The sequence below is a fragment of the Dama dama genome, chromosome 7, assembly GCF_033118175.1.
Source record: "Dama dama isolate Ldn47 chromosome 7, ASM3311817v1, whole genome shotgun sequence".
Lineage (NCBI taxonomy): Eukaryota > Metazoa > Chordata > Mammalia > Artiodactyla > Cervidae > Dama > Dama dama.
In genome coordinates this window covers 53573619-53596664 of record NC_083687.1, presented here as the reverse complement: position 1 = coordinate 53596664, position 23046 = coordinate 53573619, and the positions used below count along the sequence as shown (strand labels likewise).

The window sequence follows — 23046 nt, the reverse complement described above, 5'->3', positions numbered from 1 at the left end:
GAAAGTCGTTGGTTTGAGGAAAAGCTTACCCACTCTGCACCTCGTGGCTGTTTTGCTCTAGGCCGAGCTTGGTTGTTTCTTTGGGTGGGAGACAGTGGCCCAACATTTAAAAGAAAAACTGAGAAATAAGTGAAATCAAAAGCTTTTCAAAAGTTGCGAGTTGACCTAGGGTGGTGGTGGTCTAAAATCATATAGAAACCAGTGATCTGACGGTTTACCTGAAATTGGTAACTACACAAACATGCTGAAGCATTCAAGATGCTGGGGGGTGGGGGTGGGGGTGGTTAGATCTTGGAACATTAAGTAAAATCCCTCTGTTTAACTATTGCTCTTATTCTGGCCATTTAAACCCCCACTTGTAGATTGTTTCTCCCACGTTGCGGTTAAAACTATGCCACTGCGAGGAGGACTTGGACGCTTCTTCCAGTTCTTTCCTGCGACCACAACTAAAGCTCTCGGGGTGCTGTCTCAGTCACTGAAGTCCTCCAGTTGTGCCGACCAGCAGGATGCGAGCATTTCAAGCGCAGACAGCGTGTGAGCGCAGTTTATAGCTCAAGGTATCTGGGCCATTTCCTTTTTTCTTTTCAATGAGTGTGATGTTCTCTAAACACGGCGGAGGGGCGGGGCTCCCGGTGACAGTCAAGGGTGCCCCCCACCCACCCACGGTCGTTCGACACGGACAGTCCTCTGTCTTTGGTTACGAACTCTGCAAGCCCAGTCCCCTTCGCACCAGATTCCCGCTCCTGCACGCCCCCACTTCCCGCCCTGACAGCGCTGGCGTAGCTGAGCTACTGCTCAGCGGTCCCCGCGCGGAGGCGAGGTCCCCTCGCGCCTTGCCCTCGGCAGGAAACCGCCCGAGTGAGGTTCCCCTGGCTGGCCCGTGCGCCCGACTCGAGGTGCGTCCCCAGCGCCGCCTGGCCCCGCGCCCCCGGCTCTCCGTCCGCATCCCGCTACCCCATCCCGCGCACCCGGCTCCCTGCCCAGAGCCCCCTGACCAACCCCGCGCCCCAGCTGGGAGCCGGCGCTCCGCCAGCCCTGGTTCCGACCCGGCCTCGCGCCCCGGGCTCTGCGTCCGCAGCCCCTAGCCCAGCTTCGGCCCCACGGCCCCGGCTCTCCGTTCGCAGACCCCGCCGCACCCCGCGCGCCCGGCCCTCTGCCCGGAACCCCCAGACCAGCCCCGCGCGCCCAGCTCGACGCCCTCAGCCCCCACCCTGCCAGGAGGCGCTCCGGTTGGCCCCGCCCCGCGTAGGCCCCGCCCCAAGCGCGGCTTTTAAGCTTTATAAAGTTCCTCTTTCCTACCTCGGAGGCTTAGTTTCACTGCTTGGACTTGGGACTCACCGCTGTCCTCAGCTCAAGTCCGGGCGAGGTAAGACTTGGGTCGGGAAGGACCAGGGCTGCGAGGCGGGTACCGCAGAAACCCGTCCGGGGTCCACCTCGGGGCAGCGCGGGGCACCCCAGCGTCAGCACCGGGAGGGAGCACGCCCCTCGAGGGAGCCCCGACGCCCACCCCATCTGCTCTTGGCCGGGGAGTCCCGCGGTCCCAGCGTCCGTGGGTCGGCCGAGCCCGGGCCCTGGGAGGCCACGCGCGGGACCGGGTGTGATAACGAGGTCGCCGGGCCATCAGCGGCCGAGGGGGTCGTCGAAGGGACCCACACCGGGCGGCAGGCTTAACCGCGGGGGACAGACCCTTCCTCCCGAGGCTGTTTTCTGTTGCTCCTCGCTCTTGAGGGGCTCAAACTCACCTCAGCCCCCGGCTCGCGGCTTCCCGACCGGTGGTGGAAGAGGAGGCGCTCCAAATTCAGGCCACTAGGGGCCCCGCGCTCCGCGACCCCCGTCTTCCCGGCACCTTCCCGCCCCCGCTCCCCCCGCCGGCCTCCCTGCCCGGCTGATGTTCGGCGCGCGGGGATCCCCCACGACGAGGCTGCGCTCGCCGCCTGAGGCCAGGTCGCTCTGTCGCATGTGGCTCCCGGGCCACCTGGTCGTTGCTACCTGCCTGGGGCTCCGGGGCATTCTTGGGGCAAAGAGTGCGAGTTTCAGAGAGAGCCGCGGGAGAGCTGCTGCCGCCGCTCACCTGGAAGGCCAGGCCACAGGGGATCCCGCGAAACACGCGGGGCCACTGGGGAGTGGGGACTCGGGAGAGGGCGCAGGCGGAAACTGGCCGTGGCAGGAGAAAGGGACTGTCCACGGCTCAGGCCTGGGCAGGGTAGCGGGAGGTCGAGTGAGGAGGGCCACGCGCGGTGGCAGTTGGATTTCGGAGGTGCGCGAAGATCAGAGCCCTGAGTCTGGGCAGCGCGCGGGCCGCGGGGGGAAACGCGAATGGAACGTTCAGAAGGTGAGGTCGCGGACGGGCTCGGGGAGGCGGCAGGACGGCGGGCCAAGGGCACGCACGAGCCGGGGCGTCTGAGAAGGGCCTTCTCTCGGGTCTTCGGCGTCACAGACTCAGCGGCGCGCGCCTCGCCGCCTCCGAGACTCCGCGGCCTCGTGGTCATTACCGGAGGACCGCCTCCTCTCCCCGCAGCGCAGAGCGAGTGCCGGAGCGGAGCCTGGATTGCGAAGGGACAGCATCGGCGCGCGGGGCATGAACCTGGAGGGCGGCAGCCGAGGCGGCGAGTTCGGCATGAGCTCCGTGAGCTGCGGCAACGGGAAGCTCCGCCAGTGGCTCATCGACCAGATCGACAGCGGCAAGTACCCGGGGCTGGTGTGGGAGAACGAGGAGAAGAGCATCTTCCGCATCCCCTGGAAGCACGCGGGCAAGCAGGACTACAACCGCGAGGAGGACGCCGCCCTCTTCAAGGTACCCGGGGCGGGGCTGGGAGGGGCCAGGGCCCTCGCGCCGACCCGACCCGGGCTCCGCGGGCCGGTCCGCGCCGCGCGCTCCGGGCCTCGTGCGGGAGCGCGGGTGCCCGCGGCTCCTCCGGGCCACTTCGCAGAGGGCAGACCCGGTGCCACGCCTGAGCGCGTGGGGCGCACGGTCCCCCGGAGTCAGGTGCCCGTCCGCGCTCCCGCCGGGTAGAGGGGTGGGCCAAGGCTGCGCCTCTCTGTCCCTGGCGGCCTCTTTCTGGAACTTTGGATACCTCCTCGCCTCCGCGGATCAGCTGTGTCTCTTCCTTGCGCGCGGGCAGGTGTGTGCGCTGCGCCTCTCAGGTCTGGTCTCTGCGCCCCTCCCCACGTTGTCCCGCCTCACGCCCCCTCTCTGGCCAGCGCTCTCCTTTAGGCCTTCGTTGCGCTCTCTCTTCGTGTCTCTCCCTCTGTCTCACCGTCTCTGTGTGACTCCCTCTTCCCGAGTCTCCCTTCCTCTTTCTCCTCTCTCTCCCCCCCAGGGTCTCCTTCGGGCCTCTCTCTGGGGGTTTCTCTTTGCCCTGTGTGTGTGTCCCTGTCCTGACCGTTTTCCCCTTGGGCCGTTTACCCAGCGGCCAGTGCTGCAGGGCCCAGCCCCGCCACCTGTGGGCAGAGCGTGGATGGGGACTTCCTCAGGGAACTTGCCCGAAGAGTCCCTCAGGCTCTCTGACGTCCAGAGGTGCCCTGTGGTGGCCCCTCAGCCCACAGCTCTGTCCTTGCTTCCAGCCTAACTGCTTCATTGGGTGGGTGAGCCTTTGTGGGGGTCCTCCAATCTCACCCATCTTTTATAAACACCTGGTGTCTTTCTGTCCCACATTCCTGTGACTCTGAAGCCCCCCCCCCCCCCCCCCCGCCGCCACCATTCTTTCCTTTAGAAATACAAGTTCCAGATTCATTTTTGAAAGACCTGCATTTTAACTTTTCCCTGCTTCTTTCCCACCAGGCTTGGGCACTGTTTAAAGGGAAGTTTCGAGAAGGCATCGACAAGCCAGACCCTCCCACCTGGAAGACACGCCTGCGATGTGCTCTGAACAAGAGCAATGACTTTGAGGAGCTGGTGGAGCGGAGCCAGCTGGACATCTCGGACCCCTACAAAGTGTATCGGATTGTCCCCGAGGGAGCCAAGAAAGGTGGGCTTCCCGGGCTGGGGCCGCCTGCACTCACACCTCACGCTCACTGTCAGAGTCTGGTTTTTTGTTTGCTGCTTTTGTAGCCTGCTTGCCTCGGCCTCCCATTCAAGCCTAGCAGGTGGTTTTCCCAGCTTCTCTGGGTCACAAATTGAAGTTCTCGTGGTGTTAGTGCAGGATAATTTCTCAGACTCCTGGTCTCTTCCTGTGTATGTGCATATGTGTGTGTTTTCTAGTTAGTTCTCCTAAGATATGGGCCAGATTTCCAAGCCAAAAATGGAAAAGCTGTTTGAAGCTTTACTTACTCATCTGTTTCTTGTGATTAGCCATTTTGCAGAAGGGAAGGTTCATGATCTACATATCGTTACCATTTGTAGTAAGAGAAGTGTCAACATTTAAACTTTGCCATGGTCAACTGGGCTGCTTGTTAAAACTAAAGTTCCCACTTTCCAAGATTCTGACCCAGAGCAGAGCCCAGTTTAAACAAACCACAGGTGACCTCACTAGATGGACATCTGCTGGGGGAGCTCATGCCACGAGGCCCATCACCCTCGGGCTTCTCTACTTGTGCTCCCTTTATGGGACCTTGTAGGAACCAGTTTAATGGACTGGACAAATAAATGCCCAAGGGAATTGCAGAAAAATGCCTTATTTGTCAACACTGTGCTATGCATTCTAGGAATTAGACGCTCAGGTATTTTTCTAAGATTTGACATTTCGTCCTGTCAGTTCCTTTTTCACACTGTGCATTTCCCTCTTCCCCAAACCCTCAGGAGCAAAGCAGCTGACCCTGGAGGACCCACAGCTGCCCATGAGCCACCCGTACAGCATGCCGGCCCCTTACTCCTCGCTGCCTGCTCAGGTATGGGAGGGGCAGGGCTTCAAGCAGGGAAGTCGGGGCCTATGAGAGGCAGTTGGGCCAGATCCCACGTGGCGGGAGAGACCTGCAAACAGAAGCAAGCAGAACTCCGTTTTTGCTGTTTGTCAAACTGCCAAGCCACATCCCAGGTTGCTGGATGAATGTTTCAGTTTCCACCTGGTGTTGCTGGTTTGAAGAGAGGGAGATGAGGGTGGGTGTATCTGCTTGCTGGTTAGATTTCCCCACTGACTCTGAAATCTTCTGGGAAACAGACTTTTTGTGGAAGCCAAAGATTTTGGAAGCAGGGCTTTATCATGTGAAACCACAGGGCAGCTGACCCCGTTGGACTTCTCCGATGTGAATTCCAGCTCTGTTTTATTCACTTTGCTGGAAGGGAGGTAGAGCCCCCAGCAGGGCTCTTGGTTTAACCATATGATGAAGCCTCACATAAAGCGTCGCTTTACAGCGCTGTCTCGTTTGTGCTTTGGATTCTTTGTGGCGAGTTTCCACCACGACTTTTCTGATGATAAGAGGATTTGGCTGCCTGCCACACGAGCGGTCCCCGAGGAGTCTGGGGGGGCTCCCCCAGGCTGAACCCTAGCTGGCCGCTCTCCACCCCAGCCCCCCTCTGGTTCCTCCAGCAGGTTCACAACTACATGATCCCGCCCCACGACCGGGGCTGGAGGGAGTTCGTCCCCGACCAGCCGCACGCAGAGATCCCATATCAGTGTCCCATGACCTTCGGACCCCGCAGCCACCACTGGCAAGGCCCAGCCTGTGAAAATGGTAAGGGCAGTGCCTGTGGCCAGAGGGCCTGGCCCCTCCTGGCCTGACCTCCGGGCAGTCCCGTGGCTCTCTGCCTGCTCAGAGCTGCCAGGGAAGGCCCCGCATGCAGTAAAGGAGGGCACGAGTCCCAGAGGAGGACTCCAGGTCCATGGTGCCCGGACCGCTGTGCCCCTGGACAGGCTCAGGGCTGCGTCATGGAACCCAGGGTCATGCCAGGCTCCAGGGAGCTGCCCTGCTTTTCGCAGAATGTAAGCAGTGTGCGCACAGCTGCCCAGTGAGGCTGAGGGCTGGGGTCCACCTCCAGGTCTCCTGACCCCAGAGCCCAGCCACGCAGGACAGGGAACATCAGAATTCAGACTGGCCAACTTTATGCTTAATAAGCTAACATGTTTCTCCCTCCTTGAATAATCTTAAATTTTATTTTTAACCTTGGGCAAGAAGTAGTTGATTTTGTTAGTATTCCCAGAGAAGGCTGGACCATCCCTTAATCCTGACTGTCTCTGTCTATACATCTGCAAAGCTGGCATCCCACAGCTGTGGCCTAGCCCCCCTGCACCCACCTCAGCCCACAGGGACCCCAGGGGAGTTTTGTGCTGGTAGATTTCTCTTAAGCAGTGGTGTGTCCAGGCTGTCGTTCCTGGGATTAGAGGTGACAGTAAGAAGAGGAGGTGTAAATACTGTGAAGGAAACACAGAAGGTCTCCACAGAAGGGGACCTGGTGGGTGCTGCTCTTGGACTGAATGGCGTGGTCCCCGGAGGCCTTCACCAGCCCTCAGAATGAGACCTCTCTCAGAGGTCTAGTTTGCTAAGTGCAGAGAAGATTTCACACAGTGTGTTCAGTGCATCAAAGCACAAGCTGTCAGGACCTGTGAGTTAATTGTTTACATAGAAATCCTGAGACCCATCAACACCTAGATGTTTTGAATGTTCTAGGAGTATTGGCTCCTTTTTCCAGTCATGTCCAGCTCACTCTTGGCTTGTGGAATTGAAGAAGTAACCTATTATTTAAGATTGGTTTTGAGTGACATATTTTTTTAAAAAATCGCAAAATTTGGTTTTATTAGCTTTTTAAGAGTGATTTGCAGCAAAAGTTGGTTTTCCATATTGTGGTGGGAGAGTCTGGACAGGTTCCTGCAGTTCAGACCTGGGTCTGGTGCATCAGCTCTGCTGAACTAGTGACTCTGGTGCAGAGGGTAGGCTGGTGGACAGATCTTGACACATAAGTGACATTACGTGGTGTGCCAGCCAGCTGAGGTTCTAGCACACACTCTGTGTTAACGTCTCACGCAACACAGCTGCTGTGCTGGCTGGAGCCGTGGTTCCCTTTCCTCCTGAACCCAGGAGCAGTAACTAATGAACCGGGCCTATCAACATGTAGGGTTTTGGTCTGGCTCTTGGAGGTTGGAACTCATGTAGAGACCTGGGCTCAGCTCTGCTGTGAGCTCTCTGTGTGCATGTGGTGAATCACACAGCCTCTGAACTCAGTCACCCTGCCCATCAGCTGTGCAGGGACAGTGCACAGCCTTCCAGTTATGAGACGAGTAGATGCTGGGGCTGAGCCTGGTGCACACAGTGAATGCTGCACTGGGGCCTGGAAAGTGACCAGGACAGTAGGTCTCAAACGTTCTCAGCAGACACACCCACACAGGTGACTCTGAGGCGCTGGAGGGGTTAATGACAAAAAGGAAGGGAGAGAGGAAGAAGATTGTAGAGGCGATGCCAAGGTTCCTTCCAGCTGTGAAGAGGCTCTGTCCCTCTTCAGCCTTGGTTTTTCAGTAGGACCTCAGGCTCCTTGCCTCTCGGGAGGGGGTGTGTGCGGGGTGGGCAGTGTTGCTCCGGAGGGCCCAGGCCCTTCCCTCCCAGCCTGGTGCACCCCCGGGGCTGACGGGCCACCCTCAGGCAGAGGCAGCTTCCCTCTGCTTCCGAGGGACTCTGTTAGACGGCATCTGATTTTTATTTGCAAATGCAGGTTGCCAGGTCACAGGAACCTTTTATGCTTGTGCCCCGCCTGAGTCCCAGGCCCCCGGGATCCCCATAGAGCCAAGCATAAGGTCTGCTGAAGCCTTGGCCCTCTCAGGTGAGTGGGGGCCCCCTGGAGGCGGCATCTGTGAGGGTCCTCTCACCTTGGGTGGATTTGAGGGGTCTGGAGTGGGTAGAAGAGTTAGCATCAGGGGCCGGCTTCCCAGCCTGACCCACTTCTCCAGGTGGATCTGAGCTGTGTCAGCTCTCCAGGAATGTGCAGGTGCCCCAGTTCCATTTGCCAAGGGCCCCCTTCAGCCAGCTTCTCAAACCACGCTGCAGGGGCTCCTCATCGTCCTTGCAGGCTTAGCTGCAAACAGGTAGCCCATCGGCATCCCAGGACGCTAGTTCTGGGTTCTTTCTCCTCATCACATACAGTGCCTTCTCAGCCAGCATCTTGCTCTTCCTTTGAGCGTGGTGTGTCTCACAAACAAATCCAGATCAGATCTGGTCTTTAGAGTTTCATCTCTAAAAGAGGCCCGGATCTCAGCCGTCTCACCTGTTTTAAGGAAGACACCTTAAGGTGTACTAAGCGTGTGTGATATATGCATATTTATCTTTTAGATAGTGTTTTGATTGTTTTAAAATGAGATTTGCATATGTTAAAAATGAATAGCTTATGCTTTGGAATTCTCACCCTGCCCCCTGCCCTCTTTGAAAATCAGCGACAGGAAACATAAGCTGGATTCTCCAGGTTTCAGGAGAGCACAGCTGGGGCCCTTCCTTGCTCTTTCTGGTTCTGAGGTTCTGAAGGAGGCTTCCTGCCTTTCTCAGATGCTCCTGGATGGTGGCGGGAGCAGAGGTGTCTGAGCAGAAAGGCCAGTGTTGTTTTTAGAAACTTTAAAACCCTTTCCTTAAGCACCTAGGACTTGAGTGTGTGCCTAGAGAGTAGGAAATAAACAGCTATTTATATCCCTGTGACCTCGTGATTTCTGATGACGTTCAATGAAATGAAACCCCGAGTGGCCGACACCCACTCCTCGGGGTTCACAGCGGCAGGAGCGGCAGAGGCGGCTGGAGGCAGTAATGTGGGTTGTCTGAGTCTCAAAACCTACCCTTGAGGAATGAGAGGCTTTTGTGGGTTTCTTTGGGTGCGCTCAGTACAGATTACCATCCTGGCCGTTTATCGAGGGTCAGCCAGCCGTTCAGGCTTGAACCCCACGCAGTTGCCCCTGGTACTTCAAGTCCAGGGCCCTCGGCAAACCAGGTTGGTCCTTTCAGCCCATCGGTCAGATTTTAGAGAAGGTTCTAAAATCAGCAAAATTTCAGAAATGAGCTCATGTTGTTTAGTTTTGGAGAAAGCACGACTCTAGAGCCATCCTCAGACTCAAACATAAACCAAGGTGTGTCTCAGCTGACTTTATGCTTGGGCTGTTTCCTTCATTTTTACAATAAGAGTAGAACACACACAGTGGGAAAATAAGTTAAAAATCAGTAAAGCAAAAACGTGAAATAAAAACATCATAGTCCCACTCAGAGCTCACCTGTGTTAAGGCTTGTCCTTCCCCAAACTTCAATGTGCTTCTGTGTGTATGATTTTCTTTTCCTAAATGACATCATACTGATGTTTTTAATGTAGTTTTGGATGTGTGGACATATTTGCCTTTTTTCTGAAAGACCATTGTACTTTTTTGCTGATAAGAATTATTTAAGGTAGGATTCGGAGAAGGCAATGGCAACCCACTCCAGCACTCTCACCTGAAAAATCCCATGGATGGAGGAGCCTGGTGGGCTGCAGTCCATGAGGTCGTGAAGAGTCGGACACGACTGAGCGACCTCACTTTCACCTTTCACTTTCATGCACTGGAGAAGGAAATGGCAACCCATTCCAGTGTTCTTGCCTGGAGAATCCCAGGGACGGCGGAGCCTGCTGGGCTTCCGTCTATGGGGTCCCACAGTCGGACATGACTGAAGCGACTTAGCAGCAGCAAGGTAGGGTTTACTTCTTCCAAATTCAAAACTGATGGCCATGCTTAAAATGAGCTTTTGTTTGGTGGCACGTGACTTGGTGTGTTAGACATAAATGCTGTCATCACCACTATTGAGCTCTCCCCTAGATTCTGTGTCTCACACATTTGGAAAAATGCTGGGTTAGAGAGCGTCACAGACTGACGCAGAAGTCCTTCACCATTGAGCAGGCTCAGGCTCAGAGAGGGTCGTAGGCCTTGCAGTGTCTGCCCCCACACCCCTTGGTACAGGCGTCCCGCCAACGATGCTCTTCTTGGGCAGTCGCCTGGCCCCTTGCTGAGTACCAGCTCCGGGCTCCCGGCAGTGAGCCTGCACTGACCGCCAGCGCTGTGCTTGCAGACTGCCGGCTCCACATCTGCCTCTACTACCGGGAAGTCCTGGTCAAAGAGCTGACCACGTCCAGCCCCGAGGGCTGCCGGATTTCCCACGGCCACACCTACGATGCCAGCAGCCTGGACCAGGTCCTCTTTCCCTACCCGGAGGACAACAGCCAGAGGAAGAACATCGAGAAGCTGCTGAGCCACTTGGAGAGGGGCGTGGTCCTCTGGATGGCCCCCGACGGGCTTTATGCCAAGAGACTGTGCCAGAGCAGGATCTACTGGGACGGGCCCCTGGCACTGTGCAGCGACCGGCCCAACAAACTGGAGAGAGACCAGACCTGCAAGCTGTTTGACACGCAGCAGTTCCTATCAGGTGAGGTGGAGAGGCTCGGCCGGAATGGGGTGCCTGTGCGAGCCGGGCCTGGGAGCGTGGAGCTGGTGATGGTTGGTGTGCCCCCCACAAGGGTCATGGCGGCAGGTTGCTCAGCGGGGCTTCCTTCTGTGCGGCCCTGCGCCCACCAGGCCCGACCCCAGAGTAGGTCTCCTGTTGGTTCACCTGCCACTCCATCTGCGGGAGCCTGTGAAGCATGGGAGATTGTCCCGGACCTGTGATTCAGGCTGAGGTCTAAAAAGTTTAGGATGTACCTACTCCTCACCAGCCAATAAGGCTCCTGTTTTACTGGCACAAGTGGTCTCAGCAAGCATATCTGCTGATGTTTCAGCTCTTTTACGGTTCCTAGAAAAATTGTAAGGTTAGAGGTATGTTGTTAACGTTTGTGGTTGTGAGATGTGTCACCCTCAGCAGATGTCTCCCAGCAGGTGGGACCCCGGTAAGTGTGCTGAACTGATTTTGCAGAGGGGAAATTATGAGTTGTTTCTAGATTTCAAATCACATTTTCCAGAGTCACCAGGTTTTGTTTTCCTAGTATTGATTTCGTGGCAATTAAATCAGGCCTGGGCTGGCTTTTGAGAGTCCTGCGGCCACCTTGTGGGGGGAAGTCCGTCCCCAGGGTCCGTTCGGCTGTCACCATCACCAGACCTCTTCTGGACGGAGAGCTGGTTCTCCAGCATCCTTAGCTCTTTTTGTATAAGCGCCTCCTTCAGAAACAGCCTGTGTCTGGGCTTTCATGGGCCGCCCCTTCCCTGAAGCTGCTTCTTGATTCAGCTCACCTGGAGCGCAAAGCCCGTGCAGTCCACTAGCAGAGACTGCGCTCAGCTCCGGGGTCTGTGGCTCACGTTTGCTGAGGCTGCTCTAGATTCTCTTTCGTTGCCCAAGCAAACATGTCCCTGGTGACTCACCCTCCCCCAGAGGCAAACCGGCAGGAGGAGGGAGAGCTGGCCTCTGGTCCCTGGCAGCAGCCCCTGCTTGACCCAGGCCTCACGACGCATGGGGTTGTCCGTCCTGGGCCCAGTGTGTGGACTGCCTGCCGCGGAGCTTGGGGAGCGGGGAGCCTGAGGTCCGGGGCCAAGTCAGGAAGAGCCTGGCTCTGGGTCTCCTCAAGGGGACAGGTCTTGGATTGAGAAGGGTCACTGCGGGTGGGAGGGGCTTCATCCTGGAGAAGGGGCCCTCGCTTCTTGGGGTGTCTCTGGCCCCGCAGCTGTAGGAACGGAGCTCTGTTGGACATAGCTGTCAGCCTCTGGGACTGTGGGCCCCATCATGTGGGGTGGTATGCTTCTTCATGGAGGGCTATGCGCCTCCTCATGGGGGGCTGTGTCCGCTCATGGGGGGATGTGTGTCCCCTCATGTCCTCACGTGAGGCTGTGTGTCCCCTCATGTGGGGCTGTGTGCCCCCTCATATCCTCATGTGGGGCTGTGCACCCCCTCATGTCCTCAGGGGGGGCTGTGTGTCCCCTCATGTCCTCATGTGGGGCTGTGTGTCCCCTCATGTGCTCACGTGGGGCTGTGTGTCCCTTCATGTCTCATGTGAGGCTGTGTCCCCTCATGTCCTCATGTGAGGCTCTGTGTCCCCTCATGTGCTCACGTGGGGCTGTGTGTCCCCTCATGTCTCATGTGAGGCTGTGTCCCCTCATGTCCTCATGTGAGGCTGTGTGTCCCCTCATGTGCTCATGTAGGGCTGTGTGTCCCCTCATGTCTCATGTGAGGCTGTGTCCCCTCATGTCCTCATGTGAGGCTGTGTGTCCCCTCATGTGCTCATGTAGGGCTGTGTGTCCCCTCATGTTTCATGTGGGGCTGTGTGTCCCCTCATGTGCTCATGTGGGGCTGTGTCCCCTCATGTCCTCATGGGGGGCTGTGTCTCCTCGTGTCCTCATGTGGGGCTGTGTGTCCCCTCATGTGCTCACGTGGGGCTGTGTGTCCCCTCATGTGCTCACGTGGGGCTGTGTCCCCTCATGTCTCATGTGGGGCTGTGTCTCCTCATGTCCTCATGGGGGGCTGTGTGTCCCCTCATGTGCTCATGGGGGGCTGTGTCCCCTCATGTCTCATGTGAGGCTGTGTGTCCCCTCATGTCCTCACGGGGGGCTGTGTGTCCCCTCATGTCCTCACGGGGGGCTGTGTGTCCCCTCATGTCCTCACGTGAGGCTGTGTGTCCCCTCATGTCCTCATGTGAGGCTGTGTGTCCCCTCATGTGCTCACGGGGGGCTGTGTGTCCCCTCATGTCCTCACGTGAGGCTGTGTGTCCCCTCATGTGTTCACATGGGGCTGTGTCCCCTCATGTCCTCACGGGGGGCTGTGTGTCCCCTCATGTCCTCACGGGGGGCTGTGTGTCCCCTCATGTGCTCATGTGGGGCTGTGTGTCCCCTCATGTGCTCATGTGGGGCTGTGTGTCCCCTCATGTGCTCATGTGAGGCTGTGTGTCCCCTCATGTCCTCATATGAGGCTGTGTGTCCCCTCATGTGCTCACGTGGGGCTGTGTCCCCTCATGTCCTCATGTGGGGCTCTGTGTCCCCTCATGTCCTCATGTGAGGCTGTGTCCCCTCATGTCCTCATGTGAGGCTGTGTCCCCTCATGTCCTCATGGGGGGCTGTGTGTCCCCTCGTGTGGGTCTGTGTGTCCCCTCATGTCCTCATGTGGGGCTGTGTCCCCTCATGTCTCATGTGGGGCTGTGTCCCCTCATGTCCTCATGTGAGGCTGTGTCCCCTCATGTCCTCATGGGGGGCTGTGTGTCCCCTCGTGTGGGTCTGTGTGTCCCCTCATGTCCTCATATGAGGCTGTGTGTCCCCTCATGTGCTCACGTGGGGCTGTGTCCCCTCATGTCTCATGTGGGGCTGTGTCCCCTCATGTGCTCATGTGGGGCTGTGTCCCCTCATGTCCTCATGTGAGGCTGTGTCCCCTCATGTCCTCATGGGGGGCTGTGTGTCCCCTCGTGTGGGTCTGTGTGTCCCCTCATGTCCTCATATGAGGCTGTGTGTCCCCTCATGTGCTCACGTGGGGCTGTGTCCCCTCATGTCTCATGTGGGGCTGTGTCCCCTCATGTGCTCATGTGGGGCTGTGTCCCCTCATGTCCTCATGTGAGGCTGTGTCCCCTCATGTCCTCATGGGGGGCTGTGTGCCCCCTCGTGTGGGTCTGTGTGTCCCCTCATGTCCTCATATGAGGCTGTGTGTCCCCTCATGTGCTCACGTGGGGCTGTGTCCCCTCATGTCTCATGTGGGGCTGTGTCCCCTCATGTGCTCATGTGGGGCTGTGTCCCCTCATGTCCTCATGTGAGGCTGTGTCCCCTCATGTCCTCATGGGGGGCTGTGTGTCCCCTCGTGTGGGTCTGTGTGTCCCCTCATGTCCTCATATGAGGCTGTGTGTCCCCTCATGTGCTCACGTGGGGCTGTGTCCCCTCATGTCTCATGTGGGGCTGTGTCCCCTCATGTGCTCATGTGGGGCTGTGTCCCCTCATGTCTCATGTGGGGCTGTGTCCCCTCATGTCCTCATGTGAGGCTGTGTCCCCTCATGTCCTCATGGGGGGCTGTGTGTCCCCTCGTGTGGGTCTGTGTGTCCCCTCATGTCCTCATGTGAGGCTGTGTGTCCCCTCATGTGCTCACGTGGGGCTGTGTCCCCTCATGTCTCATGTGGGGCTGTGTCCCCTCATGTCTCATGTGGGGCTGTGTCCCCTCATGTCCTCATGTGGGGCTGTGTCCCCTCATGTCCTCATGTGGGGCTGTGTCCCCTCATGTCTCATGTGGGACTGTGTCCCCTCATGTCCTCATGTGAGGCTGTGTCCCCTCATGTCCTCATGGGGGGCTGTGTGTCCCCTCGTGTGGGTCTGTGTGTCCCCTCATGTCCTCATGTGAGGCTGTGTGTCCCCTCATGTGCTCACGTGGGGCTGTGTCCCCTCATGTCTCATGTGGGGCTGTGTCCCCTCATGTCTCATGTGGGGCTGTGTCCCCTCATGTCCTCATGTGGGGCTGTGTCCCCTCATGTCTCATGTGGGGCTGTGTCCCCTCATGTCTCATGTGGGGCTGTGTCCCCTCATGTCCTCATGTGGGGCTGTGTCCCCTCATGTCTCATGTGGGGCTGTGTCCCCTCATGTCTCATGTGAGGCTGTGTCCCCTCATGTCCTCATGTGAGGCTGTGTCCCCTCATGTCCTCATGGGGGGCTGTGTGTCCCCTCGTGTGGGTCTGTGTGTCCCCTCATGTCCTCATATGAGGCTGTGTGTCCCCTCATGTGCTCACGTGGGGCTGTGTCCCCTCATGTCCTCATGTGGGGCTGTGTCCCCTCATGTCTCATGTGGGGCTGTGTCCCCTCATGTCCTCATGTGAGGCTGTGTCCCCTCATGTCTCATGTGGGGCTGTGTCCCCTCATGTCTCATGTGGGGCTGTGTCCCCTCATGTCCTCATGTGAGGCTGTGTCCCCTCATGTCCTCATGGGGGGCTGTGTGTCCCCTCGTGTGGGTCTGTGTGTCCCCTCATGTCCTCATATGAGGCTGTGTGTCCCCTCATGTGCTCACGTGGGGCTGTGTCCCCTCATGTCTCATGTGGGGCTGTGTCCCCTCATGTCCTCATGTGGGGCTGTGTCCCCTCATGTCTCATGTGGGGCTGTGTCCCCTCATGTCCTCATGTGAGGCTGTGTCCCCTCATGTCCTCATGGGGGGCTGTGTGTCCCCTCGTGTGGGTCTGTGTGTCCCCTCATGTCCTCATATGAGGCTGTGTGTCCCCTCATGTGCTCACGTGGGGCTGTGTCCCCTCATGTCTCATGTGGGGCTGTGTCCCCTCATGTCCTCATGTGGGGCTGTGTCCCCTCATGTCCTCATGTGGGGCTGTGTCCCCTCATGTCTCATGTGGGACTGTGTCCCCTCATGTCCTCATGTGAGGCTGTGTCCCCTCATGTCCTCATGGGGGGCTGTGTGTCCCCTCGTGTGGGTCTGTGTGTCCCCTCATGTCCTCATGTGAGGCTGTGTGTCCCCTCATGTGCTCACGTGGGGCTGTGTCCCCTCATGTCTCATGTGGGGCTGTGTCCCCTCATGTCTCATGTGGGGCTGTGTCCCCTCATGTCCTCATGTGGGGCTGTGTCCCCTCATGTCTCATGTGGGGCTGTGTCCCCTCATGTCTCATGTGGGGCTGTGTCCCCTCATGTCCTCATGTGGGGCTGTGTCCCCTCATGTCTCATGTGGGGCTGTGTCCCCTCATGTCTCATGTGGGGCTGTGTCCCCTCATGTCCTCATGTGGGGCTGTGTCCCCTCATGTCTCATGTGGGGCTGTGTCCCCTCATGTCTCATGTGGGGCTGTGTCCCCTCATGTCCTCATGTGGGGCTGTGTCCCCTCATGTCTCATGTGGGGCTGTGTCCCCTCATGTCCTCATGTGAGGCTGTGTCCCCTCATGTCCTCATGGGGGGCTGTGTGTCCCCTCGTGTGGGTCTGTGTGTCCCCTCATGTCCTCATATGAGGCTGTGTGTCCCCTCATGTGCTCACGTGGGGCTGTGTCCCCTCATGTCCTCATGTGGGGCTGTGTCCCCTCATGTCTCATGTGGGGCTGTGTCCCCTCATGTCCTCATGTGAGGCTGTGTCCCCTCATGTCCTCATGGGGGGCTGTGTGTCCCCTCGTGTGGGTCTGTGTGTCCCCTCATGTCCTCATATGAGGCTGTGTGTCCCCTCATGTGCTCACGTGGGGCTGTGTCCCCTCATGTCTCATGTGGGGCTGTGTCCCCTCATGTCCTCATGTGGGGCTGTGTCCCCTCATGTCTCATGTGGGGCTGTGTCCCCTCATGTCCTCATGTGAGGCTGTGTCCCCTCATGTCCTCATGGGGGGCTGTGTGTCCCCTCGTGTGGGTCTGTGTGTCCCCTCATGTCCTCATGTGAGGCTGTGTCCCCGTCCCTCATGTTGTGTCCGATCAAGAGCTGTTTCAGTTTTGCTCTTTCCCTGTGACCCAGGGCTGTGCTCTGTGCTACTGCAACCTCTTGTCTTGAAGTGTTTTCTGAGGTTCGAGGAGGAAACTGTGAACTAAAAGCTGCAGCTGTGCAGGCGGGCCCCTCCAGTCAGGGATTCCCGCGAACCTTCTTGAGCCGCCAGGCCTCTCAGCCAACTGTTTCAGAGAACTGAGCCAACGCAGAGGCGTGGGTGTCACCCCCGCCCCCTCGCAGTGTGGAAGCCTGGCGCGTGTTCTGCTGAAGTCAGTTAGGTTTGATTTGAATTCTGGAAGAAAAAAAAAAGCAGGAAGTCAATGGTCCAGTGAGTTAGCTAGAAACTTTTCTTCGGTTGAAGAGAACAGTGGAAATCTTTGATATCTACCCATTCAGGATCTGCAGCCTCCTGGGGACAGCCCCGCAGCGGGGCGCACATCTGATAAGGCCGCCGCGGCTGTGCACACGCGGCCGCGCCCTTGTGAGCCTCTCCTCTGCGGACTGACATGTGCTCTGGGGGCGGGGCCAGGGTGCTGGCTAACGTGGGCGCGGGGCGGGCCCAGGGCCCCATCCCACCTTCCGTTCTGAGGGAAGCAGCTCAGAGTCACCGGGTCTCCAAGATAACTTCCTGCACTCTGCGGTGTCAGAGGTCGTGGGCAACACAGACTGTAGATTAGAGGTCCTGGGTCAAATCAGAAAATTTTGATTTTTTGGAAAAAGATTCTCCTCTGTGTAAATGATTCTTTTGGCCCAACATAGATCCATTTCCTTTTCGTCCTCCCCTACTCCTTTCCGAGACCTTTGCTTCCTTGTGGGTCCAAAGCTGCAAAACGAGCCCTGCCTCTTGGGGTGCAGCCCCCTTGAGGTGAAGGCGGTGCCCCGGAGGAGACCCGTGGGAACACTCATATGCACCCCCGCGTCTGGTCCCGCCCTCACCTATGTCTGGCCTCCACATCCACGTGGGCTCCCATCTCCTCCCCGCGTCTAGCATGTGGGTCTCTGAACTGCTTCCGTTGGTCTGCAGAGCTGCAGGCGTTCGCGCACCACGGCCGGCCGCTGCCGAGGTTCCAGGTGACTCTGTGCTTCGGGGAGGAGTTCCCAGACCCTCAGAGGCAGCGTAAGCTCATCACTGCCCACGTGAGTGTCTGGTCACCTTCAGGTGACTCAGGAACGGGCCCTACTTAGAGGGGTTCAGGTGGGAAATCAATGTCTGGGGCCCTGGGCGGAGCAGGAGGGAGGGTGTCTGGGGACGGTGCCTCCCAGCCTGGACACCTGCCCATCACCACCTGGGATGACCTCTGGCCTGCACTGCACCCGTCCCATATGTTTTGTTTTCCAAAGAAATAGTCATATTCCCATTTCATAGGGATTTAAAAGGATGGGGCTAAAAGTTGCCCTTTAAAATTCTTGACATTTAATGTTACTTTTAAAAATGCCTTCTAGCTGATCTTCCCTTAAGGGGAAGCTTTCCCCCTGACTTGAGTATTGTGTAAGCCCCCTCCAAAAGTCCCCCATCCTCTTTTATTTCTGAGTTATTAGAATTTATTTAATTGTCGGGAGCTGAGGGCCATCAGTGTCTGGTGGAGCAGAGTCTCTATGGCCTTCGGGCAGCTCAGGCCATGGTCACGCTTTCCAGCAGAGTCTAGCATGGGTTCACCTGCACCGAGTAAACATCTTTCACAGAAAAGGGAAGGAGGAAGGTTTAGAGAGATAACATGTAGCATTAATTTGCCTCAGAAAGCAGAGTTTTGAGTACTCGGGATTTTCAAATTTGAAATTGAAGCCTCTGAAGGCTGTGATCTGTGAAAGTTATTAACAGGCCCAGGTGACAAATAGCAGCAGGGAAAGTCACACCAAACTAAGAGAATTCAGGTCAGATCTTTTAAAAAATATTGTAATTAAAATTTTCAAAAAGCTTTTATTTTAGCCGACAACGTTGTGACAGTCTCAGGTGGACAGCAGAGGGATTTGCCGCACACATAATATATGCATCCACACAACCTCTGCTTATTGATTATAAAATCAAAAAACAACTGACCAACCAAGAGAAATACAGTCCCCATAAATCTTTAGAGTTCTCTCATGAATTCTCTCACTGACCCAACAGTTACTGATATAATAACAGATTCTTGTTAACAGCTGTCCAAGGACTGAGTGACCTCGGCACAGGCACACAACACCTCGGAAGACGGTGGTGAGCCCTGCATCTGAGACTCGGGGCTGGCACAGACTGGCCTGGGTCAGCCGGGACCCTGGGTGCACCCAGGAGTCTTGCTCCTCTTATTGTGGATTGAATTTGCTTCAGTGACTTCAGATGAGTTATGCCTGAGCCATTATATGTTGACTCTCATAAAGGCTCAGCTGAGGAGCACAGCTGACGGGATGAATGTGCTCCGTTCCTTACTGTGAGTTCAGAAAAAGCTGAGCACTGAATACTCTCTGGTGGATATGCTCCACCCTCATACTGAGACTAGAGGGATCTGGGGTCAGTTAACTTCTCTTTTTCCACCATCCCTGTTAAACGGCAGATGTGGAAAAATAAGTCCAGTGGCCTAACTTACCGGATTACATTAAACTTGAATGAGACTCAGGTTTGATCCCTGGGTCAAGAAGATCCCCTTGGAGGAGGGGTTGGCAACCCACTCTGGTATTCTTGCCTGGAGAATCCCAAGGACAGAGGAGCCTGGAGGGCTACAGAACATAGGGTTGTGAAGTTGGATGCAGCTGACATGACCGAGCATGCACGCACCTTAATTTACCTTTAGTTTTACCTTAATTTTTACGATTACCTTTAATTCGGTCATTTTACCAATGTGCTTGATTTAGTTCTGGTTTAGTGTAAATGTCAAGTGGCAGTTGGTTTACAAACACCATCATTACCTTTCCTTTCAACTGAAGCGCAGATTCAGTAGATCCTGTTTGTAGGTCGCTGTGTTCTCCAGAAGGCTCCTCATATGGCACGTCTTCACGGTCAGGGCACCTGACTGTATGTGTGACTGCGTCCTTAGATGTGGTGGGTTGTTGCCAGATGTCGACGATGTCTTGTTTCGATCTTCCACTGCAGGTTGAGCCTCTGCTAGCCAGACAGCTCTACTATTTTGCTCAGCAAAACAGTGGACACTTCCTGAGGGGCTACGACCTGCCCGAGCACGCCGGCGGCCCGGAGGACTTCCACAGGCCCCCGCGCCACTCCTCCATCCAGGAGTGAGGGCCCCGGGCGGGAGATGGCGCACGCGTAAATATGCGCGAGGGGGCGGCTGGCTGAGCCCCTGCTCTTTCTCTGCGAAATGTGGGAACGGGGGCTTCAGTCCCACCCCTGAGGAGAACATTGGTAGAAAATCAACTTGACAGATGAGCTTTTTCCAGAAGAAAGAATGGTTTTCAGGGTCTTCTGTGGACCCCGATGATAATGTGAAAACTCATCATCATGTGGTTTACATTTACTGACTTGCTGTCTCCAGTCTGATGTGGACTCTTTCTTGCATGAAGACTGAGAAACCTGTGCTTCATCGCTGACCGCCAGGATGGCACGAAGGTACCCAAGTGCCAGTCTGTTTCTCAGGGAAGTAGAACCTACTGTTCTGCCCAGAGGAGGAGTGTGCCGGCCGCTGTGGATGGCGCACCTCCAGATGCTGATGGGAAGACAGACCCGGCCCTGGGGGTCCCCACCTTCCTGGGGCCCCTCCCTGGGTGGCCCGCCGCCTGCTGTCTGCACCCCCAGGCCCGGAGCTCAGCTGGTGTGACCCTGCGGTGCTTCTCGAGCCAAAAGCATCAGGGCCACCCTAAGTGCCGTGTTTTGTCACCTCATACTGACTGGTTAAGATACTTTTTGTTTGTCTTTTTGTCTCTCATGCTATAGAAATTATTGCTATAGCAAAAAGAGAAAGATTGACAGATCAACAACCCAAGACGTATTTCTGAAGCTTGGTGCACGTCTCCCCTCTTGTCCTGTTTGTTAGGAGACCGGCCACCATGGCAACACTAAGAGGAGGAGTGCCCGCCTGCCGGGGGAGAGCCCTGCGCGAGGGCAGGACAGGGCTCTGCAGATTGAGCAACGGCAGGCCAGGGGAGCTGTTTTTGCTTACTTTGTATATTATACGCTTCCTCATGCCAGTGACCGCTTGACAGGGCCTTAAAATTATTGGGCTATTTCCAAACACGGCTTTTTATAGAATCACTAAGATATCTAATTGCTTAAGTGAACCTGACCACTTCTTTGCTCTTCCTTTTGGAAGAGTACAGATGTTTGGCCCATGGTCTAGCAGTTTATTTCTGTCCTACTAGGAAGTAACTGCCATAACTTAGGCTCAGTGTATGAACTGATGATTCTCTTATTCTAGGCTGTGTCTTTAAGTAATTCAACAAACTTGCATTAGACAGATTGTAGCTTTTATCCAGAGAAGGCAATGGCACCCCACTCCAGTACTCTTGCCTGGAAAATCCAATGGACGGAGGAGCCTGGTAGGCTGCAGTCCATGGGGTCGCGAAGAGTCAGACATGACTGAGCGACTTCACTTTCACTTTTCACTTTTATGCATTGGAGAAGGAAATGGCAACCCACTCCAGTGTTCTTGCCTGGAGAATCCCAGGGATGGGGTCGCACAGAGTCGGACACGACTGAAGTGACTTAGCAGCATCAGCTTTTATCCAGCTTAGTAAGCAATGAAGGCTGGAAGTGTCATTTCTTCTTTTTTTTTTGAAAACGTTTTTAGGGATAAAATAATACATATTACCCACAGAAGTGTTAAACAGTATAAAAAAGCAAAACCCAAAGAGAATCTTCCTTTTTTTCCAATCCAAATCCTCCTCCTTATAGGTGCCCACAAGAAGAATTTGATTCTTCCAGCAGATTTTACTTTTCTATAGATAGACACAAACCTAAAAAATCTCGGGGGTCCTTCGTGCACCCAGAGGTGTGGATTCACCTGCGCCTGGGGTGCTCCTGCCGAGCCCAACTTGAGGCCCTCAGCGAGGTTTAAGCGGTTCATTACCCACACGGAGTCCACCCCTTCCGACAGTAGATTGTACTCCGTGGGCCACAGTGACTTATGCATCTTATAGATGTGAGCATCTGGGGTACATTACCCCCAGGGGGCAGGAGACTGCGGGCCACAGCATGGCTCTGCCGCGTGTGGCCGGCGCCCCACCCTCCAAGCAGACGAGCGAGCCCCTCGTCTCCTTTTCCAGCACGAAGCTGCTCTGACTCGAGCTCCGTGTCTGGCAGATGCTGTTGGCCGGGGCCACACCCGTCCATGAGCACAGCGCGCGTGAGCGGCAGCTTTCTGTGGTCTAGGGGATCCACAGCGTGGGGCGGTAGGTAGAACACCATGAAGCAGGCCCGGTGAGGGACCCCGATGTGGGCTCAGTGTGTTAGTGGAGGGTGCTGTCAAGTTTAGGCCCTTGTTATCTGGAAGAGTTTTAGGTCCGCGGGGAAGGTCTCGGGGGCGCCCCTGGCTTGTTTCTTGTTCCTGAGGTTTGGTCACACTGTGGGCAGACCAGCATCTTCTGGAGCACCACAGAGAGCTCCTTCACACCATGGCTTCGGAAGCTCCTGTCACCACGCGGAGACCCCGCCAGGTGGTCGGTTTGTGATGGAGAAACTGATCCATGTGGCCCAACAAGCCTATAACCGTGGGGACCTCCTGAGTCCAGCAGTGCCCTGCATGAGCAGAGAGGCATCCACGGGCTCAGCTGTGAACAAGGCTTTTGTCCCGGTCACTGCGAACAAGCCTGGGTGCAGGTCTGACATGGGCTGTGTCCTCAGGCTGGTGATGGGGTTGTGTCCCCAGGGAAGGTTGCACCAGTGAAGGTCTTTTATTTCTGTGAATCATTTTATTAGCGAAAATCCAGACACAGCATAAGCCCTTCCATTCTCCTGCGGTCACATCACCCCGCTTCCTCCACAGGCAATTCTCCTCTGAAGGTGCTGAGCTTCCTTAAGCTCAGCATCTTTGTTACCTGTCTCCCTAAACAGCTGTAGCTCACGTGGGCTGTCCTGCCGTGTGCATCGTCTTGCAACTCGCCTCTTGGGCCCCAACTCGGAGCTGGACACATGTCAGTGTTTGGGGGGTGGTCTCCTCTAGCCCTGTTTACTGTTGTGGAAGACTGTGAGGGCCGCTTCCCGGTTTCTCTTTTCACGACTTTTAGGAAGGCAAGTGTGTGGAGCACAGCTGACGCGCAGGAGAGACAGGCCAGCCTCTTCCAGGGCAAACTCTCTGTTAACCTCTTGGGGAGGGGGCTTTGCAGGTTCAGTGGGTCTCCCACCACCCAACCTCCCTCCTGGGACTGTTCCAGGCTGAACAGTCCTTGGACAATTGTACATAATCTTATGAATTTTGCTGTAAATTGCTTTTCAAAGCAGATTTATATTTGTGATATTTTAGAATCTTAATAAAGATTTTTTTAAAAGCAGTCTTTTATGGGCTGTGTGTGTTATTAAACCCTCATCTTGATAGCTTTTTAAATACTTCCTCCTTCTGTTGCATTTGGCTGCCTGTTTCCTTCCTGGTTGCTGTGAGCCTCCCAAAAATCAGATCTCACATGTTCAGCTTGTTTAAAATAAAAAAAAACACACCCTGCCGCTCGCGTCCCACTGTTGAGCAGCTCCCCACCCCGCTCCCTACCACCGTGAGGGTCTCAGCGCTGAGGACCTGTGTCGACGCTTCCTTCTGTTCCGTCGCTGTTGCTAAAGGGAAGGGGGTGTCAGTTCGCCAGCATCCAGACTGTGGAAAGTGACCAGTCAGGTGCGGGGGGCACAGATGAGACAACCCCACCCCAGGGCCTGCGCCCCTGCCCCAGGTCTTCAGCCCCCAGCTCCTGCCCCCACATGTGCTGTTAAAACC

General features: G+C 56.1%; 1 protein-coding gene across 2 annotated transcripts; it reads left to right on the top strand.

Moving 5' to 3' along the window:
- The first annotated feature begins 1256 nt into the window (after window positions 1-1256).
- Window positions 1257-22615, top strand: IRF4 (interferon regulatory factor 4). Of its 2 annotated transcripts, none has more exons than XM_061147754.1 (9): window positions 1257-1366; window positions 2519-2794; window positions 3782-3968; window positions 4739-4827; window positions 5469-5610; window positions 7580-7687; window positions 9937-10290; window positions 17229-17341; window positions 19269-22615. In XM_061147754.1, the coding sequence occupies exons 2-9, from the start codon at window positions 2579-2581 to the stop codon at window positions 19410-19412; spliced, it is 1353 nt and encodes a 450-aa protein (XP_061003737.1). In that variant the 5' UTR covers window positions 1257-1366; window positions 2519-2578; the 3' UTR covers window positions 19413-22615. The 2 variants fall into 2 exon arrangements, with proteins under 2 accessions (XP_061003737.1, XP_061003736.1); XM_061147753.1 differs by having other exon boundaries at window positions 5466-5610.
- The last annotated feature ends 431 nt before the right edge of the window (window positions 22616-23046 follow it).